This window comes from Neoarius graeffei, chromosome 20 (genome assembly GCF_027579695.1).
Source record: "Neoarius graeffei isolate fNeoGra1 chromosome 20, fNeoGra1.pri, whole genome shotgun sequence".
Classification (NCBI taxonomy): Eukaryota; Metazoa; Chordata; class Actinopteri; order Siluriformes; family Ariidae; genus Neoarius; species Neoarius graeffei.
The window spans coordinates 37,385,945-37,404,711 of NC_083588.1; the positions used below are offsets into that span (position 1 = coordinate 37,385,945).

Consider the following 18,767-nt stretch of genomic DNA (forward strand, 5'->3'; position numbering starts at 1 on the left):
GGGACAAATTAAAGGAGACCCCAACAGAAGATGTCTAAATAAACTGTTCCACAAGCTTCAGTGTGCCTTGACATAGATTTTACATATTTCTAATGCAATGAACACCATTGTTTCAAAAGATATTGTCTCAGTTGGTGTTTTGATGATGATGATGATGATGATGGTGGTGGAGAACACTGTTGAACAAACCAGTCCAAAATGTCCCATTGGTGTGCAGTTGGTTTGTGATTTGGTGATTGTGAAGAGCACAGCCCTCTTCTGGGAAGAGACCACTCCCATCAAGATAGAAATGTTACATCATTGTATAAATCTCTGGTGACTTTGGATTGTTTTGGAGTAAATGTTTCCTCTAAGGGGACAAGTCAATGCAGTCATTTTTCCTTTAATTTGGCACCAGTCTGTACATTCCAACCTTCCAAGGCATAACCCACCTTAAAATACATCTGTACAAGACCAAATAGATCAGGGGGGAATACATAGTAACATTACTTACAGGGAACACCATTATGATTGGTCTCAGTACTAACCCATAAAACCACCCAGCCAATTAACTTCTGGACCAAACCCAGTTAAGCAATTGGTTAATGTTCCATGAAGACAACTTAACTAATTAACTTTGGGCTTTATAGAGGTTGTGTAACTTTATACACTTATAGAATTAGCATACACTGTGAGATAGGGCTTATTATTGGATCTGAAGGTAACTATGTGCACCTTTTAAGGGCCAAAAAGGTACATATATGTTCCCAAGCAGTATATAAAGGGTACAGACAAGTACCTTAGACTAGGGTACTGCCCCAGTGACAAGCCGTTTTACCCCTAAAGGTACAATAATGTACTTTATTTTCTGAGAGTGTAATGTGCCTTCATTTCTATATGCTTAATGCTGTCAACCAATATCCTCATTATACTCATTCCAGAAAAGAGTGTGACATACTTACTAAATGCTATTATTAAGAAATCGCCTTGCTAATTTTATGACTTTAATTGATGGAAAGGATAACAAAATATGGTGTAATATGTTTTTTTTTATGCTGAAAACATTGAGCAGAAAGGATTAACTTTGTCAAATTGGATCATCTCCACTGCAGAGAGCAATCAGAAAGAAATAAAAAAGACTGGATAATCTGCTCTCCTTCTCTGAATTCTCTTCTACATTCATGGGCCCCAGAGCCTCCTGGCTGACAGCCGTGATGACAATGATCATTATGTCGGTCAGAGACTTGTGGCCGTGGTGCTATTGTGAAATCTGCATTCACTCCGAAGTCATTTACACTTTCATTGGCAGCTATTTAGTCTCCAGAATGGCCTAAGACAGCAATTTGTGAATCCTGCTCAGCCAAGTAGAAATGTGGAGCAGGAAGAAAAGGAATGGAATAAAGTCGATTAATTGTCCCCTTTCTGGGAGGGGCCCACTGACAGGATCTATAGTCTTGGATCCAGAGTTGTTCACATCTGTTTAGCCAGCTTCCCAAAACCATGACTTCAGACCACCAAGCCCCAGAGAATAGGCCAATTCAGCAGTGTCTGAGCTTTCTCTATCTGAGACACATTTGTATATCATTTTCTGCTAGGTCTAGTCCATTCACAAAGGACCCTGGTCATAAAGAGATGTGGGCCACAACAGAAAAGGCAGAGTTAGCCCTGAAGACACCACTGTCTGAGTCCTGTTTATTGCAACAAAACTCAGTATGCAGCGCGACATTCAGAAAAAAGATATATGAAGGAAGACAAAAGACTCACTTAGATTTATCACATAAAGTGAAGCAGATATATCAGCAATCTTTAAAAGGTTTATAATATAACGTATATGGAATGAACATTGATATAAAGACTATAAGACATATATGAGTTGCATATATGGTATATGAGGATATTACGTGGTTGCGTGAAGATATGAAGTTTATGTTCGAGTAGTGAACATAAACTAGTGAGCGAAGTGAATGAGTGAAAATATTTTCAACATGAGATGATAAATTTCATATCTTCACATAACCGTGTTTATATTGTATAGACACATCCACAAAAAAATGCAAGTTATTCAAAAGAATTTTAATTTTGAACCGGTTCGCCATTTTGACAATGCACATCTAGTCAGCAGGAAAACACTGGGAGTGACATCATCGGAGCGAAATATCGGAACTTATTATAAATATAGGACATTTTTTCGATTAAATAAAAACATTCCCTTTTAGCAGATTTCATTCATTTGGTTTGATAGCATTCAATATTGTTAGCATATCGCTTATCCTACGTGTATTACGTCACTCTACCCAATGGAGAATGAGCATTGAATATGGTTTACAATATTGCATGGTTGTCGAGACAGCATGACGTTACACGTCGGAGAAGTAAAACTTCTGTGCTAGCAAGCGACTGTGACAATTTGCATACAAACATGGCCACCAGGCTTGAGTCGTTAAATACGAAAGATTTTGAGAGAATTTTGAAAGAGAAAGATGCGTTGAACACCCGAAAGGAATCTGTATGTATAATAATAATAATGGCTGCCTTTTTTCATGGCATATCAGATATATTCCATTCAGCTAGCATAATATTGAACTCGTCTTTGACTCGTTCAATATCATGCTAGCTGAATGGAATACAGGCCTAGAAATTCATATATCTTTTCACCAGCCAGCCAGACTAGTTACCTTCCAAAGTAACTCGCCAAACAGAAAACCAACTAGCCAAAATTTGTTCATGTCTGAATTTTACTTCTGTCAAAAATAACACAAAAGAGAGTAGTTACCATTGTTCATGACTAATGTGCATTTATTTCAAGACCCGAGTATTTTGATACTGTTGTTAAATACATAAATGAGAACAACACAGAGCACCATAATATAATATCAACAAATAATAATATATTGGAAAACTTGGCAACCTGGTGTATGAGTATTGAAAACAAATATACTTACTATCATGACTATAGCACCCAAAATATGTCCAACATGCTTTCTGTATTTAACCATTTATGTGAGAGAAAGCATAGGAGCTTCATATTGACTAGGAATCAACTTGGAAAAAATTAATTATTCCATAAAAATCGTATCGCAGCCAAGGCCTACCCTGTTCCCACGTTTGCTTATAAGTCCTTTGTCGTTTCTCCTTCTCGTACGCTTTATCTGCAGCCTTTTTCTCCTCTTCAGACTGAGGTCGCTTTGTCCCCGTCTCTGGCGGTTTCTGTACACCTTTCAGAAAATTCCACATCGCAACGTAGCTTTGGCAGATGTAGATGTAAATAACAACAAAAACACATGTTTAAATGGGCGATAATGTGGCCACATCTATTGAATTTGATAACGTGATTACCGCGATATTCAACAAGATGCGTTATATGCATGCGCAGTAGTGAAAAAACCGACAGCCTGACTCGTACATGATATGATTCGGAATTCTTCTGTATTCTCCATCCTGCTGATAAACACATCGATTAACACAGACACGGCACACGCTTAATATGTGGCAGCTTTAGTTGACGGTGTGTCTGAATCTTCGCTTCATATATATTTTTTATTTTTAACTAGCCAGCCGGGCTGGCTACTGACAGGAATTACCCGCCAAATGACAAATTAAGTCGCCTCGGGCGACCAGACCACCGCGAATTTCGATCCATGGAATATATCTGATATACCACAAAAAATGGCAGCCAAGATTATTAAAATATGTCACCCAGATCTGCGATGTATTTCGTATGTTAAATGCGAGTTTTTCAACATGAGAAGATAAACTTCATATCTTCAAGCCAGTGTGTAATTTTCTTTTTATGATATAGAAACATTCACAAACAAAAAGCACCCAAATTTATCAAAACAATTCATTGATATCCTCATGAGTGACATATAGAGATTTATGTCACCGTTTTGGTTCTCCATGTCCCAGATGTAGCTCGTATGAAAAATATGAGTGGTGTATTTCCCAGTAAAACACTTATATAATATAAGCAACAATGTAGCATCTGTTTAGTGTTATCTTTTGTTGATTTGTTTTTAATTTTGAAATATTAGACTATTTTTCAATATCCTGAGACATACATTAATGTACAAAAAGGCAAAATGATTTACATGGATCACATCTGATTTTCTTTTAATAGTCCACGATATGGTCCACAATGAAATTTTAGATTGAACTCAAATAACTTGATCAACTGGCATCATTAATACAAAAATGTAGTTTTTCTGTTTATTTAAATAAAAAGAGCTGCTTATTTTTTTTTTCTGGATGCCATTATCCAAGTGCTGAATAATACAATGACAATGACTTTATTGCAAATAAGTACAACAAAAACATATGACCATAATGTCATAATAGGACATTATCTGTCTACTTTCAATGTAATGAATATTCAAGAATCTCTGATCTCAGTCCATATGCAAGATAACACTTTTATAGCACATTTATACCCTGTATACAACCATAACGATTGAATAGATATTTTCAGTAATGTCATAGTAATGACAAAAAGCCGGATGAAAAATTGTATATTAACACAAAATGTTAAAATCATCTCCGACACATATGTATGCGCACGCACGCACACACACACATCTTTTAAATAATGTACTTCGTTTGGTATTGACAGTATTCTGTTTAAACTATTGAATGGCCCTTTGAAAAGGTTAGTGAATGGGGTCACATAAAGAATGTCTGAGTAACAAAGCTCTGGCTTTAGCAAAAAATATATATTATTATTATTATTATTATTATTATTATTAAGATCTTACTTTAGAGATTTCAAACAGAACAAAAGCAATGATTGATCAAATCATGCCTTTGGTCTGCTTCAAGTGTCAATTTCTCATCAAATGGTCTTGAACAGTAACTTAATTGCTATTATACAAAATCTGAAAATTCTTCTTGTCAGTCTATGGAAAAATCACACGGCATCTGATGCACCCTCTTGGCTGAATGATAGAGAGTCTGGAAGTTTTTAAATCGAGGAGCACAACCAAGCCAAGCCTCCCCGAAGAGTTCAGCTCCGGTGAAGAGGAACTGACCAGATCCTGCTTTAACGCCGCACTGCAAAAGTGTATGGATGTGCCCATGCCAGGAGCCTGAGAGGTCTGGTTCTCTCTCAAACACTCCACTCCGTTGCCGATACACCCTGCCTTTGTACACCTCTACCACGGAGGTCTGCCGCTCGGAATCATGGGATACGTTCCTTATAGAGCCACGGACCACTAGTAGAGTAGAAAATGGTACATGGGTTTGAAAATGTTACAGTATTTCTGCATAAAGAACTAGACCTAAACAAACAGAAATTAGACTCGATAACAGATGTATTACAGGTATTAAAAGTTTTATACACTCCTTTTATATTTCCTTTTTTAAGTAAATTTGAATAATTATAAATCCTTTCCACACTCTTTCCATGAAAGTGTCTTCTAACCCCATATTCAGTGAGCAGAGGTGGACAGTAACGAAGTACATTTACTTGAGTACTGTACATTAGAACACTTTTTGAGTATCTGTACTTTACTTGAGTATTTTTTTTGGAAAATTATGACTAACTTCACTACATTTGAAAGACAAATATCGTACTTTACATTTCTATCAAGGTCCTCGTTACTTGTTACTATGAAGCAGCTTTGAAAGTGGATGTTTTTTTCTGTTCTTTTCTAAAACGTGTTTGGTTTTTTCGCAGGTGACAATGAGACAGCCCATTAGTAATCACTAGAGTCACATCACATCCATAGACTGTATAAAATCAAGTTCAATTTCTCAGCAGCGTTATTTAACACAATCAGCTGATGGCAGAACGGAAGGAGGCGGTTTTTCTGGGGCATGAACGCACTCATGGCTTTACCTAGAACCCATGTTTCAGTTTTCTGAAAGGATTAAAAGATTCATTTCATTTTAAATGTTTGCTTTGTTTGCCGAAAATGAACCATATCACGGCCCACAAAAACTCGTCATCCAACCTGCAGAAGCATATTGAGGGATATAAACGTTTTATTCCAAGAGAAAGCTTGCAGTGAAGCTGTCTGTGCTTTTAGAGCTAGCGATAATGTTGCAATAGCTATGCAGTCTGGTTAGTCAAATGACTTTCTATGGATTTGCCCGCCAATGCCATCGCCTTGTCCACGGCTAACGTTATCTAGTTAACTTGGACACTGTTAGTTAGCATGTAAAAACGGAGTTACACTAACATGAATAACGTTAACTTATCTGAAGTCCTTTCAGAAATATGTTTTAGCATAATCTTGCCAAATAAAGAGGATGTAGAAATCTTTCTTTTCTAGTAGCATTAGCTACCCAATATGATTTAGAGTTTGAAAAGGGTTTGCTAGCATGTCAGGTGGAGTTTCACTGACTAGCTAGCTTAACATTAAACCACCATGATGGCACAGCATGTGTTCATTTTGTGAATTCACATTTCTGTCTTTGGTAACGGCATTAGGTTTTGTAAGCATTGTGGCAATAATACAACAATGCGTTGACAGAAAATGTACTTTTAATACTTAAGTATTTTTAAAAACAAGTACTTCAGTACTTTAACTTAAGTAAAAAACTTGACTGTACAACTTTCACTTGTATTGGAGTTACATTTGACCAGTGGGATCTGTACTTTGACTTAAGTAATGAAGTCGGGTACTTTGGCCACCTCTGTCAGTGAGGCAAACCAAAGCCTTTTCACTCCGTCAGCAGTTACACTTTCATTAGGCAGCTCATTTTCTATCACGAAAAAGTGTCCGATGGTAATTTGTGAGATTAGGGTTCAAGGGTCAGTCTATACAAGGCGTGAGTTCAAAGGAGCCGCTGCTTTTTCTCTGTTGCTGGCCTTAAAGCCATGTGCCTCCTGTTGTGTATTGCATAGCCCTCACATCTGCCAGGGCCCACTTGCTGGGAACAAATCAGGGCCTTGCCCTGCAGGTAGCCATTCATGGAATAAACTAACCATCACATCCAAGACAGAGACTGACTACTCTGATATACGAGTCCAAGTCACAACGGTTTATTTGTTTGTGGTTACTGATATAATCTTGTAAATACTGAATTGCCAAAATCCGGTCAATTATTAAACATAGATGAAAAAAGATAGAAACACCTGCAATACTCTCACACACAAACACATATGTACATAATTGAAAAAATTAAATAAAATTTATCATCAAGGAATCTTGGCTTGTTATTTGTATATGGTTCTATTGTCGTTTTATATTAGACAAAATACAGTGAATTACTGAACAAAATGAACATCCGGACATTTAAAGCCAGGCTAGGATAGCTGAAATAAACACACTCACCAAAGTCACTGCTGCAGATGGCTTTCAGTATCTCAAAGTCGTTACACGGCCGACAGGCAGCTGTGAATGCAGACAGAGAGGTCGCTTATTTGAGACGAAGTAAGAAAGACAGCATCAGATAGCATCGTCAAGGGACACAAAACATACTTTGTAAAGAGCAGCAGTGTGTGCGAGGAGAGAAATCTAATTAAAGTTTCAGTACACTGCATTAGAGAATACTTGGCATCTGCTAGAGAGGCATCCAAGGAGCCTTGAGGAATGTCAGGCATGTGGTATATAATCTCAAAAGTCAATCCTTGCCTGTGTGTGTGTGTGTGTGTGTGTGTGTGTGTGTGTGTGTGTGTGTGTGTGTGTGTGTGTGTGTGTGTGTGTGTGTGTGAAGAAAGCAATTTGACTTTTGTCTGATCCTCTTATTATATACTGACTACTGAGAAGTCCGTGAGCAAGCATGGGGCTGAAATGTGAATTCTTCTTTGTCAGTTTTGGGAGCGTGGTAGTCAAGCAAACACCAGCATCTGCCTTAGCTATTGATACTCCCGTATACACACACAATGACCTGGCTTCTGTGGAATTTAAGAAGCATTTGTCATCTTTTCAGTAATTCACACGGAGACTGCCTTGATTTTTTTTGACTGCGCTGAAGCTATTTGGAATCACTAATAGGAACAAACAATATACACAGCTGCTGTGGCCACCATGTGCTTTTCATCTACGCTGAAGAGGGCGGGGGAGGAACATCCTTAAAATACTTCTTATTAAAGGATATGCAGTGTTTGAAACAAGAACTATTTACAAGGCCATTATTTCAATTGAATAAAATCCTCCAGATACGGGTGATTCACATAATGAAAACAAGCTTCAGTTCATTTTCACATGAAAATCAGAATGGAGAAAAATGTGACCTCGGGGACTTTGACTGTGGAATGCTTATTGGGTTGATTATTGCAGAGACTGCTGATCTGCTGGGATTTTCTCACTCAAACATCCAATAAGTTGCAGCTCTCGAGGCTTAAATGCATAGTTTATGTGAGAGGTCAGCTGAGAATGGCCAAACGGGTATGAGCTGACAGGAATGTATGTACGCTCACCAAAACTGGACAGTTAAATATTGAAAAAAGACCAGGTGATATTTTACTCATCTCTAGCTGTCCAGTTTTAGTGAGCCTCTGGTGAAAAATACGACTGAGTGGAACCTGATGTGGTCTCCTGCTGTTGTAGCCCATCCACCTCAAGGTTAAATGTGTCGTATGCAGGGGCGCCGCTAGAAATCTTGGGCCCTATGAAAGATTACAATTTAGGGCCCCCCCGGTAAAATTTTCAAGCTCAAGCAACTGAATTTCAAGTTTATTTTTGGCTGGCACTTCTACTTTACTATGTGATCAGCTACCTATCAAGTTTAGGTGATACAATTATTTGGTATATGAACATTTTAAATGCAGAACTGTCAGAATTAGACTGAATAGACTGTTGCCTTAAAATGAAAATTCCATGATATATATGGAATATATATATATATATATATATATATATATATATATATATATATATATATATTTTTTTTTTTAATGAGCAACTATTATTAGGCCACTCAGTAGCCTATGGAGTTCATTCAATCCAAATGTTTGTGTTGAGAGAAACTGCATGCATCACTGTATCAGTATGGATTTATAACATTCTGTATGCACATTATGGATACTCCAGAGCCCTCCAGCAAACATCATCAATAATCAGGATTACAAAATGTATTCCTTTGTCTCCTCCATTTATTGACTTATTGTATGTGATCAAATGTATGCCTTGATGAGTAACTACACTAGTTTTTTGATACAATTACATAGAGCACTGCAAGAAATCCACTAAGTGTTTTTGGTTTCTTTTAGGCATCACACATTTATTAGAAAACACAGCAAATGTTCAAATATTCAAGTTAAATACTTAGCAACAGTATCAATAAATCCACACATGAACAATAGCAATGATATCTATGACCACAGCTAATGTGCAAAATATTAAAGTTAAATACTTAACAATATCAACAAATCCACACATGAACAATGGCAAAACACCTAGACTTAATTATACAATAAAGATACCTATGAAAAAAGGTGATTTTTTTTCACACACAGTGTGATATCCGGACTTCATAATTCATCACACCTGCTCCTGCTTAGCAACTTCTAGAATGCACACCTCTATTGCGCACATAGAAAAACCGGCAGCTGCTCTAAACTGCGCTAATAGCGGCGCTGTGCACACACGGAGCTACACATTTCACTGTCCCGCGCCCAGAATCAGACTGTACCATTAGTAAAAAGGGTGGAGGGGTGAAATGACAATATCATAAATAATTCAAGAAAAATGTTATAGCAAATCATAACCATGCATAATTTACATATTTTAACAAATGAAATGAAATATTTTATTTCAAAAACTTACACAAGGCAATACTATTAAAAAAATATTAATATCCCTCACAGGCCCCCCTGTCAGTGCCAGGCCCTTAAAATCGTCCTAACTCCCCCGTCAGTGCCAGGCCCTTAAAATCGTCCTAACTCCCCCCCCAGGCGCCCCTGGTCGTATGTTCTGAGATGCTTTTCTGCTCACCATGTTTGCATAGGGTGCCTATTCTGGCCATTCTTTTCAGACCTTTCTGATTATTAAGGCATTATGGCTTACAGAACTGCCTCTTACTAGATGTTATTTTCCACATCATTCAAGGTGTAAACCCTAGAAGTTGTTGTGTGTGAAAATCCCAGGAGAGCAATGGTTTCTGAACTACTCAAATCAGCCAGTCCGGAATATCCGTGCCATGGACAAAGTTACTGAGATCACATTTTCCCACATTCTGATGTTTGGTGTGAATTGAATCACTTGCCTTGCATGATCTTATGCATTGCGCGCTGCTGCCACGTGACTGGCAGACTGGATTATTTCAGGAATTATCAGATTTACAGGTGTTCCTATTAAAGTGGACGGTGAGTGCGTGAACTCATGCATGGAAATAAATAAATACATAAATGACTGACTGACTGAACAGAGTTTCTTTACCTTGTATTGTACTTGTGTGAACCTCTGTAGCGCTGCTGTTCTTGCGCAGCACTTCATACCGGAACCCGACGACACTCGGACCCGCGTCACTCTGCGGGCTCGCCTGAAGAAAGATGGCGGCACTGTGCGCTTTGTGCGCGCGGAAGCAGCGCACCTGCTCCGGAGACTCCCCGTCGTGCAGCAGGAGGTCCAGGCTCTCCGCGCGCTCCACGTACACCGCAGCACCATGGAAACCCCGCAGCGCTTTCACGCACACGGCCGCACGGCGCGCGCTCCACACGTTCGGCTGCAGCACGACCCGCAGAGCGTGACGCGGGGAAAACCACGTGATCGAACCGGCGGAACAGCGAAGCCGCACGTGCCGCACCGACCCAGAGAGAGGCGAGCCCACCTGACCACTGGGTACAAACAAACAAACAAACAAACAAACAAGAAAAGCTAAACATATGTAATTAGCGGGAGGGGTGTCATCATGGGCTATTTAAATCTAGCCTGACACTTTTACACATAAATAGACTATAGAATTATGATTAAACGTAGTCTAAACAAACAAACAAACAAACAAATAAATAGACAAATGAACAGACAATAGATAGATAGATAGATAGACAGACAGACAGACAGACAGACAGACATAGATGAACAGACAATAAATAAATAAATAAATAGGTAAATAAAAATAAAATAGGTAATAAAGACAGACAGACAATAAATAAATAGGTAAATAAATTCATAAAGACACAGACAGACAGACAAATGAACAGACAATAAATAAATAAATTAATTAATTAATAAAGACAGACAGACAGACAGACAGACAGACAGATAGATAGATAGATAGATAGATAGATAGATAGATAGATAGATAGATAGATAGATGAACAAACAAATAAATAAATAGGTAAATAAATTAATAAAGACAGACAGACAGATAGACAGATAGATAGATAGATAGATAGATAGATAGATAGATAGATAGATAGAGACAGACAGACAGACAGACAGACAGACAGACAGATAGATAGATAGATAGATAGATAGATAGATAGATGGATGGATGGATGGATGGATGGATGGATGGATGGATGGATGAACAGACAATAAATAAATAGGTAAATAAATTCACAGACAGACAGACAGACAGACAGACAGACAGACAGATAGATAGATAGATAGACAGACAGACAGACAGACAGACAGACAGATAAGACAATGAATGCATGAATGAATGAATGAATGAATGAATGAATGTCTGCCCTTGCACTGAATTATACAGGGTTTGGGGTTTTGTTTTGTTCACTTTGTGAAAGTATTTTCTGATCCATGATGATTCGGTCCTATATCTATCACTTTACATGCAAATTTCAAAATAACATAACATTAGCAGTGTGCATCAAGAAACCACGTTTAAGTTCGTCACTTAGGAACCGTGCGATTCTTACCTGCCTCTCCAGTTGCACAAATCTGTACAGGACGCAAGAAACCCCACCGTGTGTAAGTGCAGGAGTAAGACCTTCATCGGTGACATATCAGTCCAGATAAATGTCGGCGAAACGGTAATTATGGTGAAACATTGTCCTGTACAGCATCAGCATGTTGCAGATCTGCAGTATATAGTGCACTAGTTATAGTGAGGTGAAGAAATCTGTCCATACAGAGGGAGCTTTAGAGCTTTTCTCCCCTAAGAGAGGGTGACGAGGTCGACTCCACCCTCAGGCACCGGCATTTATTAACTTAACACACTGCTGCTCTGTGCAGATCCTCTGGGCTTTAGCTGGAACCCTTCTGCATCGCCTCATTAATCAGACAGCAGACAAACAGGAACACACACTCACTGGGTTCATTCAAATGTATTGTTATAATCATACTAAACTTTTTTTTTTTACACTATAGCATAGATCTTGGTGTGTAAAATAAAACTCCGGGTTTTTTGTGAAATATTGGAATCATAGAAGAAAATCACTCGCCTTACGAATGGGTTATAATTTATTTATAATAACTATATATTTATTTAGCATATTCATTTAAATACTTATTTATTGAATAAATCTCTGCTCGTGCCCTTACTACTGCTTTAAAGCAGAGTTTATTATTTATTATCAATTTAGCACATCAGCTGTCGGATATCGGAGTTAAAATTAAACAGCTTTAAGGAGCTGATATATGAGCCGACGGACAGATTAAACACAGGTTCAGCTCCACATTTGTAGTTAAACGATGGGAGCGAGTTCAGAACAGGAAACTTAATCTGAACCTCTGCTTTAGGATGCACTATTAATTCACCATGGCACGTGACTAACCAGCCTGTCTTGGTGTAGGCAACGTTTTATAGGATCTGCTAGAATACTCTGGAATACTCCTCTTTACGTGTATCTTTAATTTATTATCTCCGAAATGCACCTATACACTGTGCACTGAAATGAGGGTTATGCGAAAACTCCTTCAGTTTTTAACCCGTGTGTCCAAACTGAGTTCATGAACACTTCAGGTGTTAATTAAAGAGTTAATTCAGCAGTGGGGTGGTTTTTTTTTTTTATCATCATTTATTTTGTGTGCATTCTTTTGAGGTGAGGTCATGGCGACATCTTGTGGATTTGTGCGGTTTTGAACCCTCATCTGGGAATAGCCCAGGATTGAAATCAGGATTAAGGTTAGCACGAGATTCTGCCCGATCTGAGACCAACTTTTCCGATAGACGTAAATCAGTGGACATTCCCAGGGCTTTTCCCGTTTTAACTTCACTCGAATTTGAAACGACTTTTAATAAAAAGCCCTTAAACACTCACCAATGCGGGGAAAAACATAAACCACAGAGCGCGAATCGCTTTCGACCCACACACACAAAACTGCAACAGTCTGTACTTAACCTTGACGCAAAGATGATCTTTAACTGTAGCTGTCTTGTGCCTTTTTCCTGGGAAGATGAAGTGCACCTTAAATTATCTCTGAATAAAGGTCCATCCAATTAATTGTGTACCTTAAAATAATCATTATGTATAGTTTATATCACGTTTTCGAGTAAAAGATACGCTCTAAAGGCATAAAAGTAATATTTTCAAGGGCACTACAGTTACAAGGAAAAGTATTTTTGTGTTATTTCTGAGTGGAATCCCTAAGAGCTCAGCACTGTGTTTCGTTAAACATGTTCCTGTATTAATCAATCAGTTTTAAAAAAGACAGACCTGTTTTCATTTTAATAGGCTGTGAAAATATTTGAGGTTTTATTATGCCATAGCTGTGCCATGTTCTCCGGCTTAGTAAGATACATTTTAGGAGGAATTGTTGACAGAGACAGTTCATCTTCCTACAGGCTGCAAATTACCTCATTGACTGCCCAGGCCTGTGATTATTATTATTATTACTACTACTACAACAAAATTAGTAGTTTCTCTTGTTTCCTTCTTTTTCAGTTTTAAATATGTGCTAGTTTATACAAATCAACTCACAGAAATAGCCTCAGATAATTCAAGCTGCCTTTTTTTTTTTTTGGCCAGGTCAGTCAGTATTAATGTTCAGCGAACACCCACGGGAATTTATTTTAAACGTGATTTTGTATTTGTCATACATACAAATTGTTTTGAAAGCCCTGTGTAACGTAAGCAGTGCTGTACCTTTTTATTAATAATCGTGAAACCGATTTTCCGATTATTATTTATTTATTTATTTTTATTTTTTAACCGGAACCGCATCGATCAACCCGACACTGAAACAAGAGGTATGATGGAAAGGGAGAAGCCCGCAGAGAGAGTTGAACTTTATACAGAAATATTACACATTTTCTCTACTAACAGAAGCAGAAAAGCAGAGCCTACTCCCTACTGGGACTCGACCCGAAAAACCCCGAGTTTTCATTTCTCTAGTGACGCATCGATCCTCTTTAAGTGCTGAAAGTTCCCTTGAACTCAGGGAAATCCACGATAAATCATAATTATTTTGCAAGTATTGTGCGTTACTGTGGTATTTTCTAGAAGGATATTAAATAGTAACATGACCAGGAAGCGCGTTTAACGGGTTAATTAGTTTATCTATCTATAGTGTTCAGGCGACACTGTTTTTAATTATTGGGGAGAAAGTACGAAATGGTAATAATTAATAATGCAGTGACTAGCAATGACTAATAGCTTCTCAGTAGTTGAATATTGTTTTATGTAAAAAAAAACCCCAAACAAATAAATAAATAAATCCTGTGTGCGTGTTTACCATTATCTGATGTAAATATTTCATTATTATACGCTAGTGGTTTGTTTAACTCCATGACTGAAAGGAAATTATTTTGAGGACATTATTACAAAATATATATATATATATATATATATATATATATATATATATATATATATATATATATATATATATATATATATTTTTTTTTTTTTTAATTATTTATTTATTTATTAAGGCAAAAAAAATTATGATGGCTACTTAAAAGGTTTACAAAATATAAATCAGAAAATAACTTCACTCTACAGGCAACATTCAGACACTTTCCATTGTTTGGTCAGCATTTATATTTACTTTGTGCTTTAATACAAGGCAATGCTAGACCTTCAAATATGCACACTCTATTCACACAATACAATTAAGAACTCGGGGGATAATACAGGAGGAACGCACTGATCCCCCGGATAAAAAGGTGCCGTGCGTTAAAAGAGGCAGCGTCCATTCAGGCAAAATACATACTAGCGCACTCATTAGTATAGTACGTGCTGCATGGTGGTATTACTACTTAGCACGCTAGTATGAAAGTTTCGCACATAGTCAGTGCAATGCGTTTAGTCGGCATTGTGCGCCTAGCCGCACTCCAACTGACACAAACTGATCTCTGGACATTACAGATACCTTTGGGAAGTAAAAAAATAAACTTCATTTTCATAGAAAATATGAATGGAAATGTATATTCAGACTATTTTTGTTACATATTTACACAATTGCATCACGTACTGCACACTTCGTCTACAAATTATAGAAACATTATAGACTTAATGGATATATATGTATTTTTTTTCCATAGATATTTACATCGGCTGACCAAAAACTACACGTCATCTCTGTTCTTTGAAGAAGCCTTGGTCTGTTGAGCTCTCCTTAATCGTTACAGTCAATGAGTTGCTGGTTATATCAGTCACAATAATTTTCTCCATGTTGTTTAGGCACGGAGTCCAGGATTCCTCGTCTTCATCTCCAAGATTCTGTGGCACGGAGTACATCGGAGCAAAGCGATCGATGGGCAGGTCATCAGGCTGAAATAAACTGTTCTTGGAAAGATGTCTCCTCTTGGTGTGTGGAACTGAGGGGCCACTTGAGAAATGCCTTGTGCCGTGTCCTAAAATATCATGAGCTGTTTTTCGCAGAGTGCCTCCTAGACCAACACTGCTACTCGATCCACAACCAAGCTGTTTTGGTGGCTTACCGCTTTCTGCTCGAAATCTCTGAGTTAACTGGATGACGCTACAGTTAGAAGTTTCTCCTGAATGATGAGCAGGCCTGGAAATTTTAGCTGGACTAAAACACAAGTGTTCATCTGCCCTCCTCTTAACAGGCTCAATGGGTGAACAACTGCTGCTAGGGGCACTAACAGGGAAACGCAACTTTGGTTTTGGTCCTCTCTTTTTTGGTGTATTAACGGAGTCCAGAAGGCTATGTGTTGGTGATACAGGAGGTCGAGATCTTCTCTCTGGCTCTGGTGATCGGACACGAACACTCTCTCCTCTGTTGACAGTGCTCGGAGGGAAGATAGTCGGTACGACTGTTCTTAACCCTTCCCGAGCTCGAGGTGTGACAACTGGTTCTGCGACGGGGAACGAAACTCTAATCTCGCGTGACATTTCTCTTCGGAATTCATCACTTTTGGCTTTGGCTTTAGCCTTTGCCTGTAATTATATTGAAACAGGACCAGCACATATATCCAATAGTTAAACAAATAAGCAGACAAACTAGTTCTGGTACAAACTATAAAAACATGCATCAACTTCCTCATCAAGACCTGCTCAGAGCTTAGATGCCAAAAACATAGTAAAAAATGTACACTTGCTATATAAAAACCTGACACTTAAAATAAGCAAGTCATTTCATAGAACAAACTAACTAAAGGTCAGACAGACAATGAAATGGTTTATTAAGATGTGGAATGTGTTTAAACAGGAACTACATTTTCTCACCCTTAATAAGAAAGTTTCTGGCTTCGGTCCTCTCTTTTTCGGCCCGTATAATTCTCTCTCCCGCTCTCTAGAAAGAAAAACACACCGGAACAGGTGGAGAATAATATTTTGTCAGCAAGTTTGGGGAATGCGAGAGAAAAGTGCACTAACCTCTCCTCAAAAGCAGCGAACAGACGCTCATCCAGAATATTTTCTTCTGGCTCCCAGGTGCTGTATCTGCAACGAAAATGTGCATCAATGCGACCAACGCAGTTTTCTTTTTTCAGCCTGAATAATCTGAGCAACTCTGTCGACGCGAGCCGTGAGGAATCTCCAGCAAGTGAATCAATTTCCGCGAATTAGCGAGCATGCTAAACCTACAGTTAGTAATAATATCACGTCAGCTAACGTTTTAGCACCGAAGCCCGTTACGCACCGTTTCGGGTTCTGAACTGCTAGCATTCAGCTCGGTAGCAGCGCTTAGCGTTAGCGGACTAGAGAAAGATCAGTACAGCCGTTCGCCTGCCTCCATGACACTCACACCGGGTTTGTGTTACTCACTTTTGAGACCAGCCTTTCCATTTCACCAGATACTCCATCCGCCCCTGCAAGACAGAGAACGCATGACAGCTAAAACACGGCCAGTCAATTAGCATGCTAGGCTAACTAGCTTTCAACATTCAACTTGCCAAACCTTCAGGACATAAACCAATCTCAAACCTTCGTTATAACAAAAGCAAAAAAGTTATACACATACTCTTCTTATGCGTCGTTTAATGATGGATTCGGCCGCGAAAACCCTCTCTCCGACAGCGGAGAGCTCCATGTTTACTTCTGTCCCACGGCTTGGGTTTTTTTTTTTTCTTTTTTTTTTTCTTTCCCCCCTCAGCCACAACCTCGGCCAGTATAATCACGGACAGCCCATAATAGTCATTGGAAGAGACGTCATCACGTTCTAAATTGTTGCCATGGGACCGGAGTCGGTGGGACTTTATTTGAAGGAGTCTATTGGTCGAGTCGTTGCTACGCGAATGCAGTTGCTAAGGGAGGGGGAGGAGCTACGGTGTGTTTTCGAGGAAGTGACGAACCATAAAATAGCGCAAGACAGTCGATGGAAATTTAGCTGTTGTTCGTGTGTTTGTTTTTGTTTTTTGTTTGCTTGAAGGGCGAAGTTTAATTTCAGCTGGTTTTAGAAAAACAAAGAATGAAAAACATGGCTTAGGAGAACCATGCTGGGTTGTGTTTTAGGCCCTTGAGCCTGTTTATGAGCTGCAGATCTGAATAAACACTCATCCTGCGGGTTAAAGTGGCTCAGTGCTCAGAGTTCTTCTCCTGTTTTGTTTAGTGTTCAGCTGTATGTCCACTCCATGTTGTGTGGTGTTCGCGGTAACAGTGGGAATGTTCACACACTCCCAGGTGTTCCTGTCTGTGTGTCCGCCCTTTTAATCCAGCCACATGTTTATACTCAGCCTATAATCTACACATTAAATCTGGAGGCTTTTCTTCCACATTCATTTCCTTTCGTTTATGTTTTGAGTAAACAGACATAAGCTTAGATTTTACTAGGCCTATATCATAACAGAAATACATTTAAACTAGCCACTCTGCCACGTAGCTTTGTTATGTCGGGTTTTGATTCTCAGGAACTTTTCAATTAATGTGACAATCAGGGAGCTGATTACTGATTTAAAAATCCCACTCAGATTAAAACTCGAGCTGAGACTGGAGTGAAATCCCGGGTTTGATAAAAAAAAAAAAAAGACTCACAGTAATCCTGAAGAGCGTTCAATAAAACAATAACATATAATAATCACAGCTTGCCTACAAATTCCTAGACATTGGTAAATTGTGATTATTATATATTTTGTAAAACTGATTAGGTCATCACCTAATTGTTAAAAAAAAGATCAATAGAAAAAAAGGTATTCAGATAAATAGTCTATTTATTCTCAGCAGGTCTCAAGTTAATCTGTTATGCTCATGGAATAATTAAAGCCCCAACATTATTATTATTATTATTATTATTATTATTATTATTATTATTATTATTATTATTCGTGCAATTTATTTATTTAGTGCATTATATTGCAGTTGTTATGAGTGTAGAATTTAGAGGACCCAGTGGGAAAACAGGAAATTTAATGCAATACCTAATAACTAAATAAACAAATAATTTAGAGGACGCAGAGGGTAAACAGCAAACTCAGTGCTTTTTTTTTTTTTTTTTTTGCGAGGACCGTTTTTATTTCACTAATAAAAGTTTATTTCGTGTCTTGAGTGGACGATGTGACCTGTTTAAAAATATTTTGAATTATTTATAATATATTATTTA

At 38.2% G+C, this 18,767-nt stretch overlaps 2 protein-coding genes across 2 annotated transcripts; both read right to left on the reverse strand.

The window, feature by feature from the left end:
- Positions 1-4,819: 4,819 nt before the first annotated feature.
- LOC132869264 (meteorin-like protein) lies at positions 4,820-11,885 on the reverse strand. Its single transcript, XM_060902601.1, has 4 exons — positions 11,741-11,885; positions 10,299-10,696; positions 7,251-7,310; positions 4,820-5,183 (listed from the first exon to the last, which is right to left on the reverse strand). The coding sequence occupies exons 1-4, from the start codon at positions 11,824-11,826 to the stop codon at positions 4,864-4,866; spliced, it is 864 nt and encodes a 287-aa protein (XP_060758584.1). The 5' UTR covers positions 11,827-11,885; the 3' UTR covers positions 4,820-4,863.
- Positions 11,886-14,788: 2,903 nt separating this feature from the next.
- Positions 14,789-17,351, reverse strand: cbx8a (chromobox homolog 8a (Pc class homolog, Drosophila)). Its single transcript, XM_060901634.1, has 5 exons — positions 17,193-17,351; positions 16,997-17,040; positions 16,607-16,672; positions 16,457-16,523; positions 14,789-16,168 (listed from the first exon to the last, which is right to left on the reverse strand). Exons 1-5 carry the CDS (start codon positions 17,259-17,261, stop codon positions 15,341-15,343), a joined length of 1,074 nt encoding a protein of 357 aa, XP_060757617.1. The 5' UTR covers positions 17,262-17,351; the 3' UTR covers positions 14,789-15,340.
- Between the last annotated feature and the right edge of the window lie 1,416 nt (positions 17,352-18,767).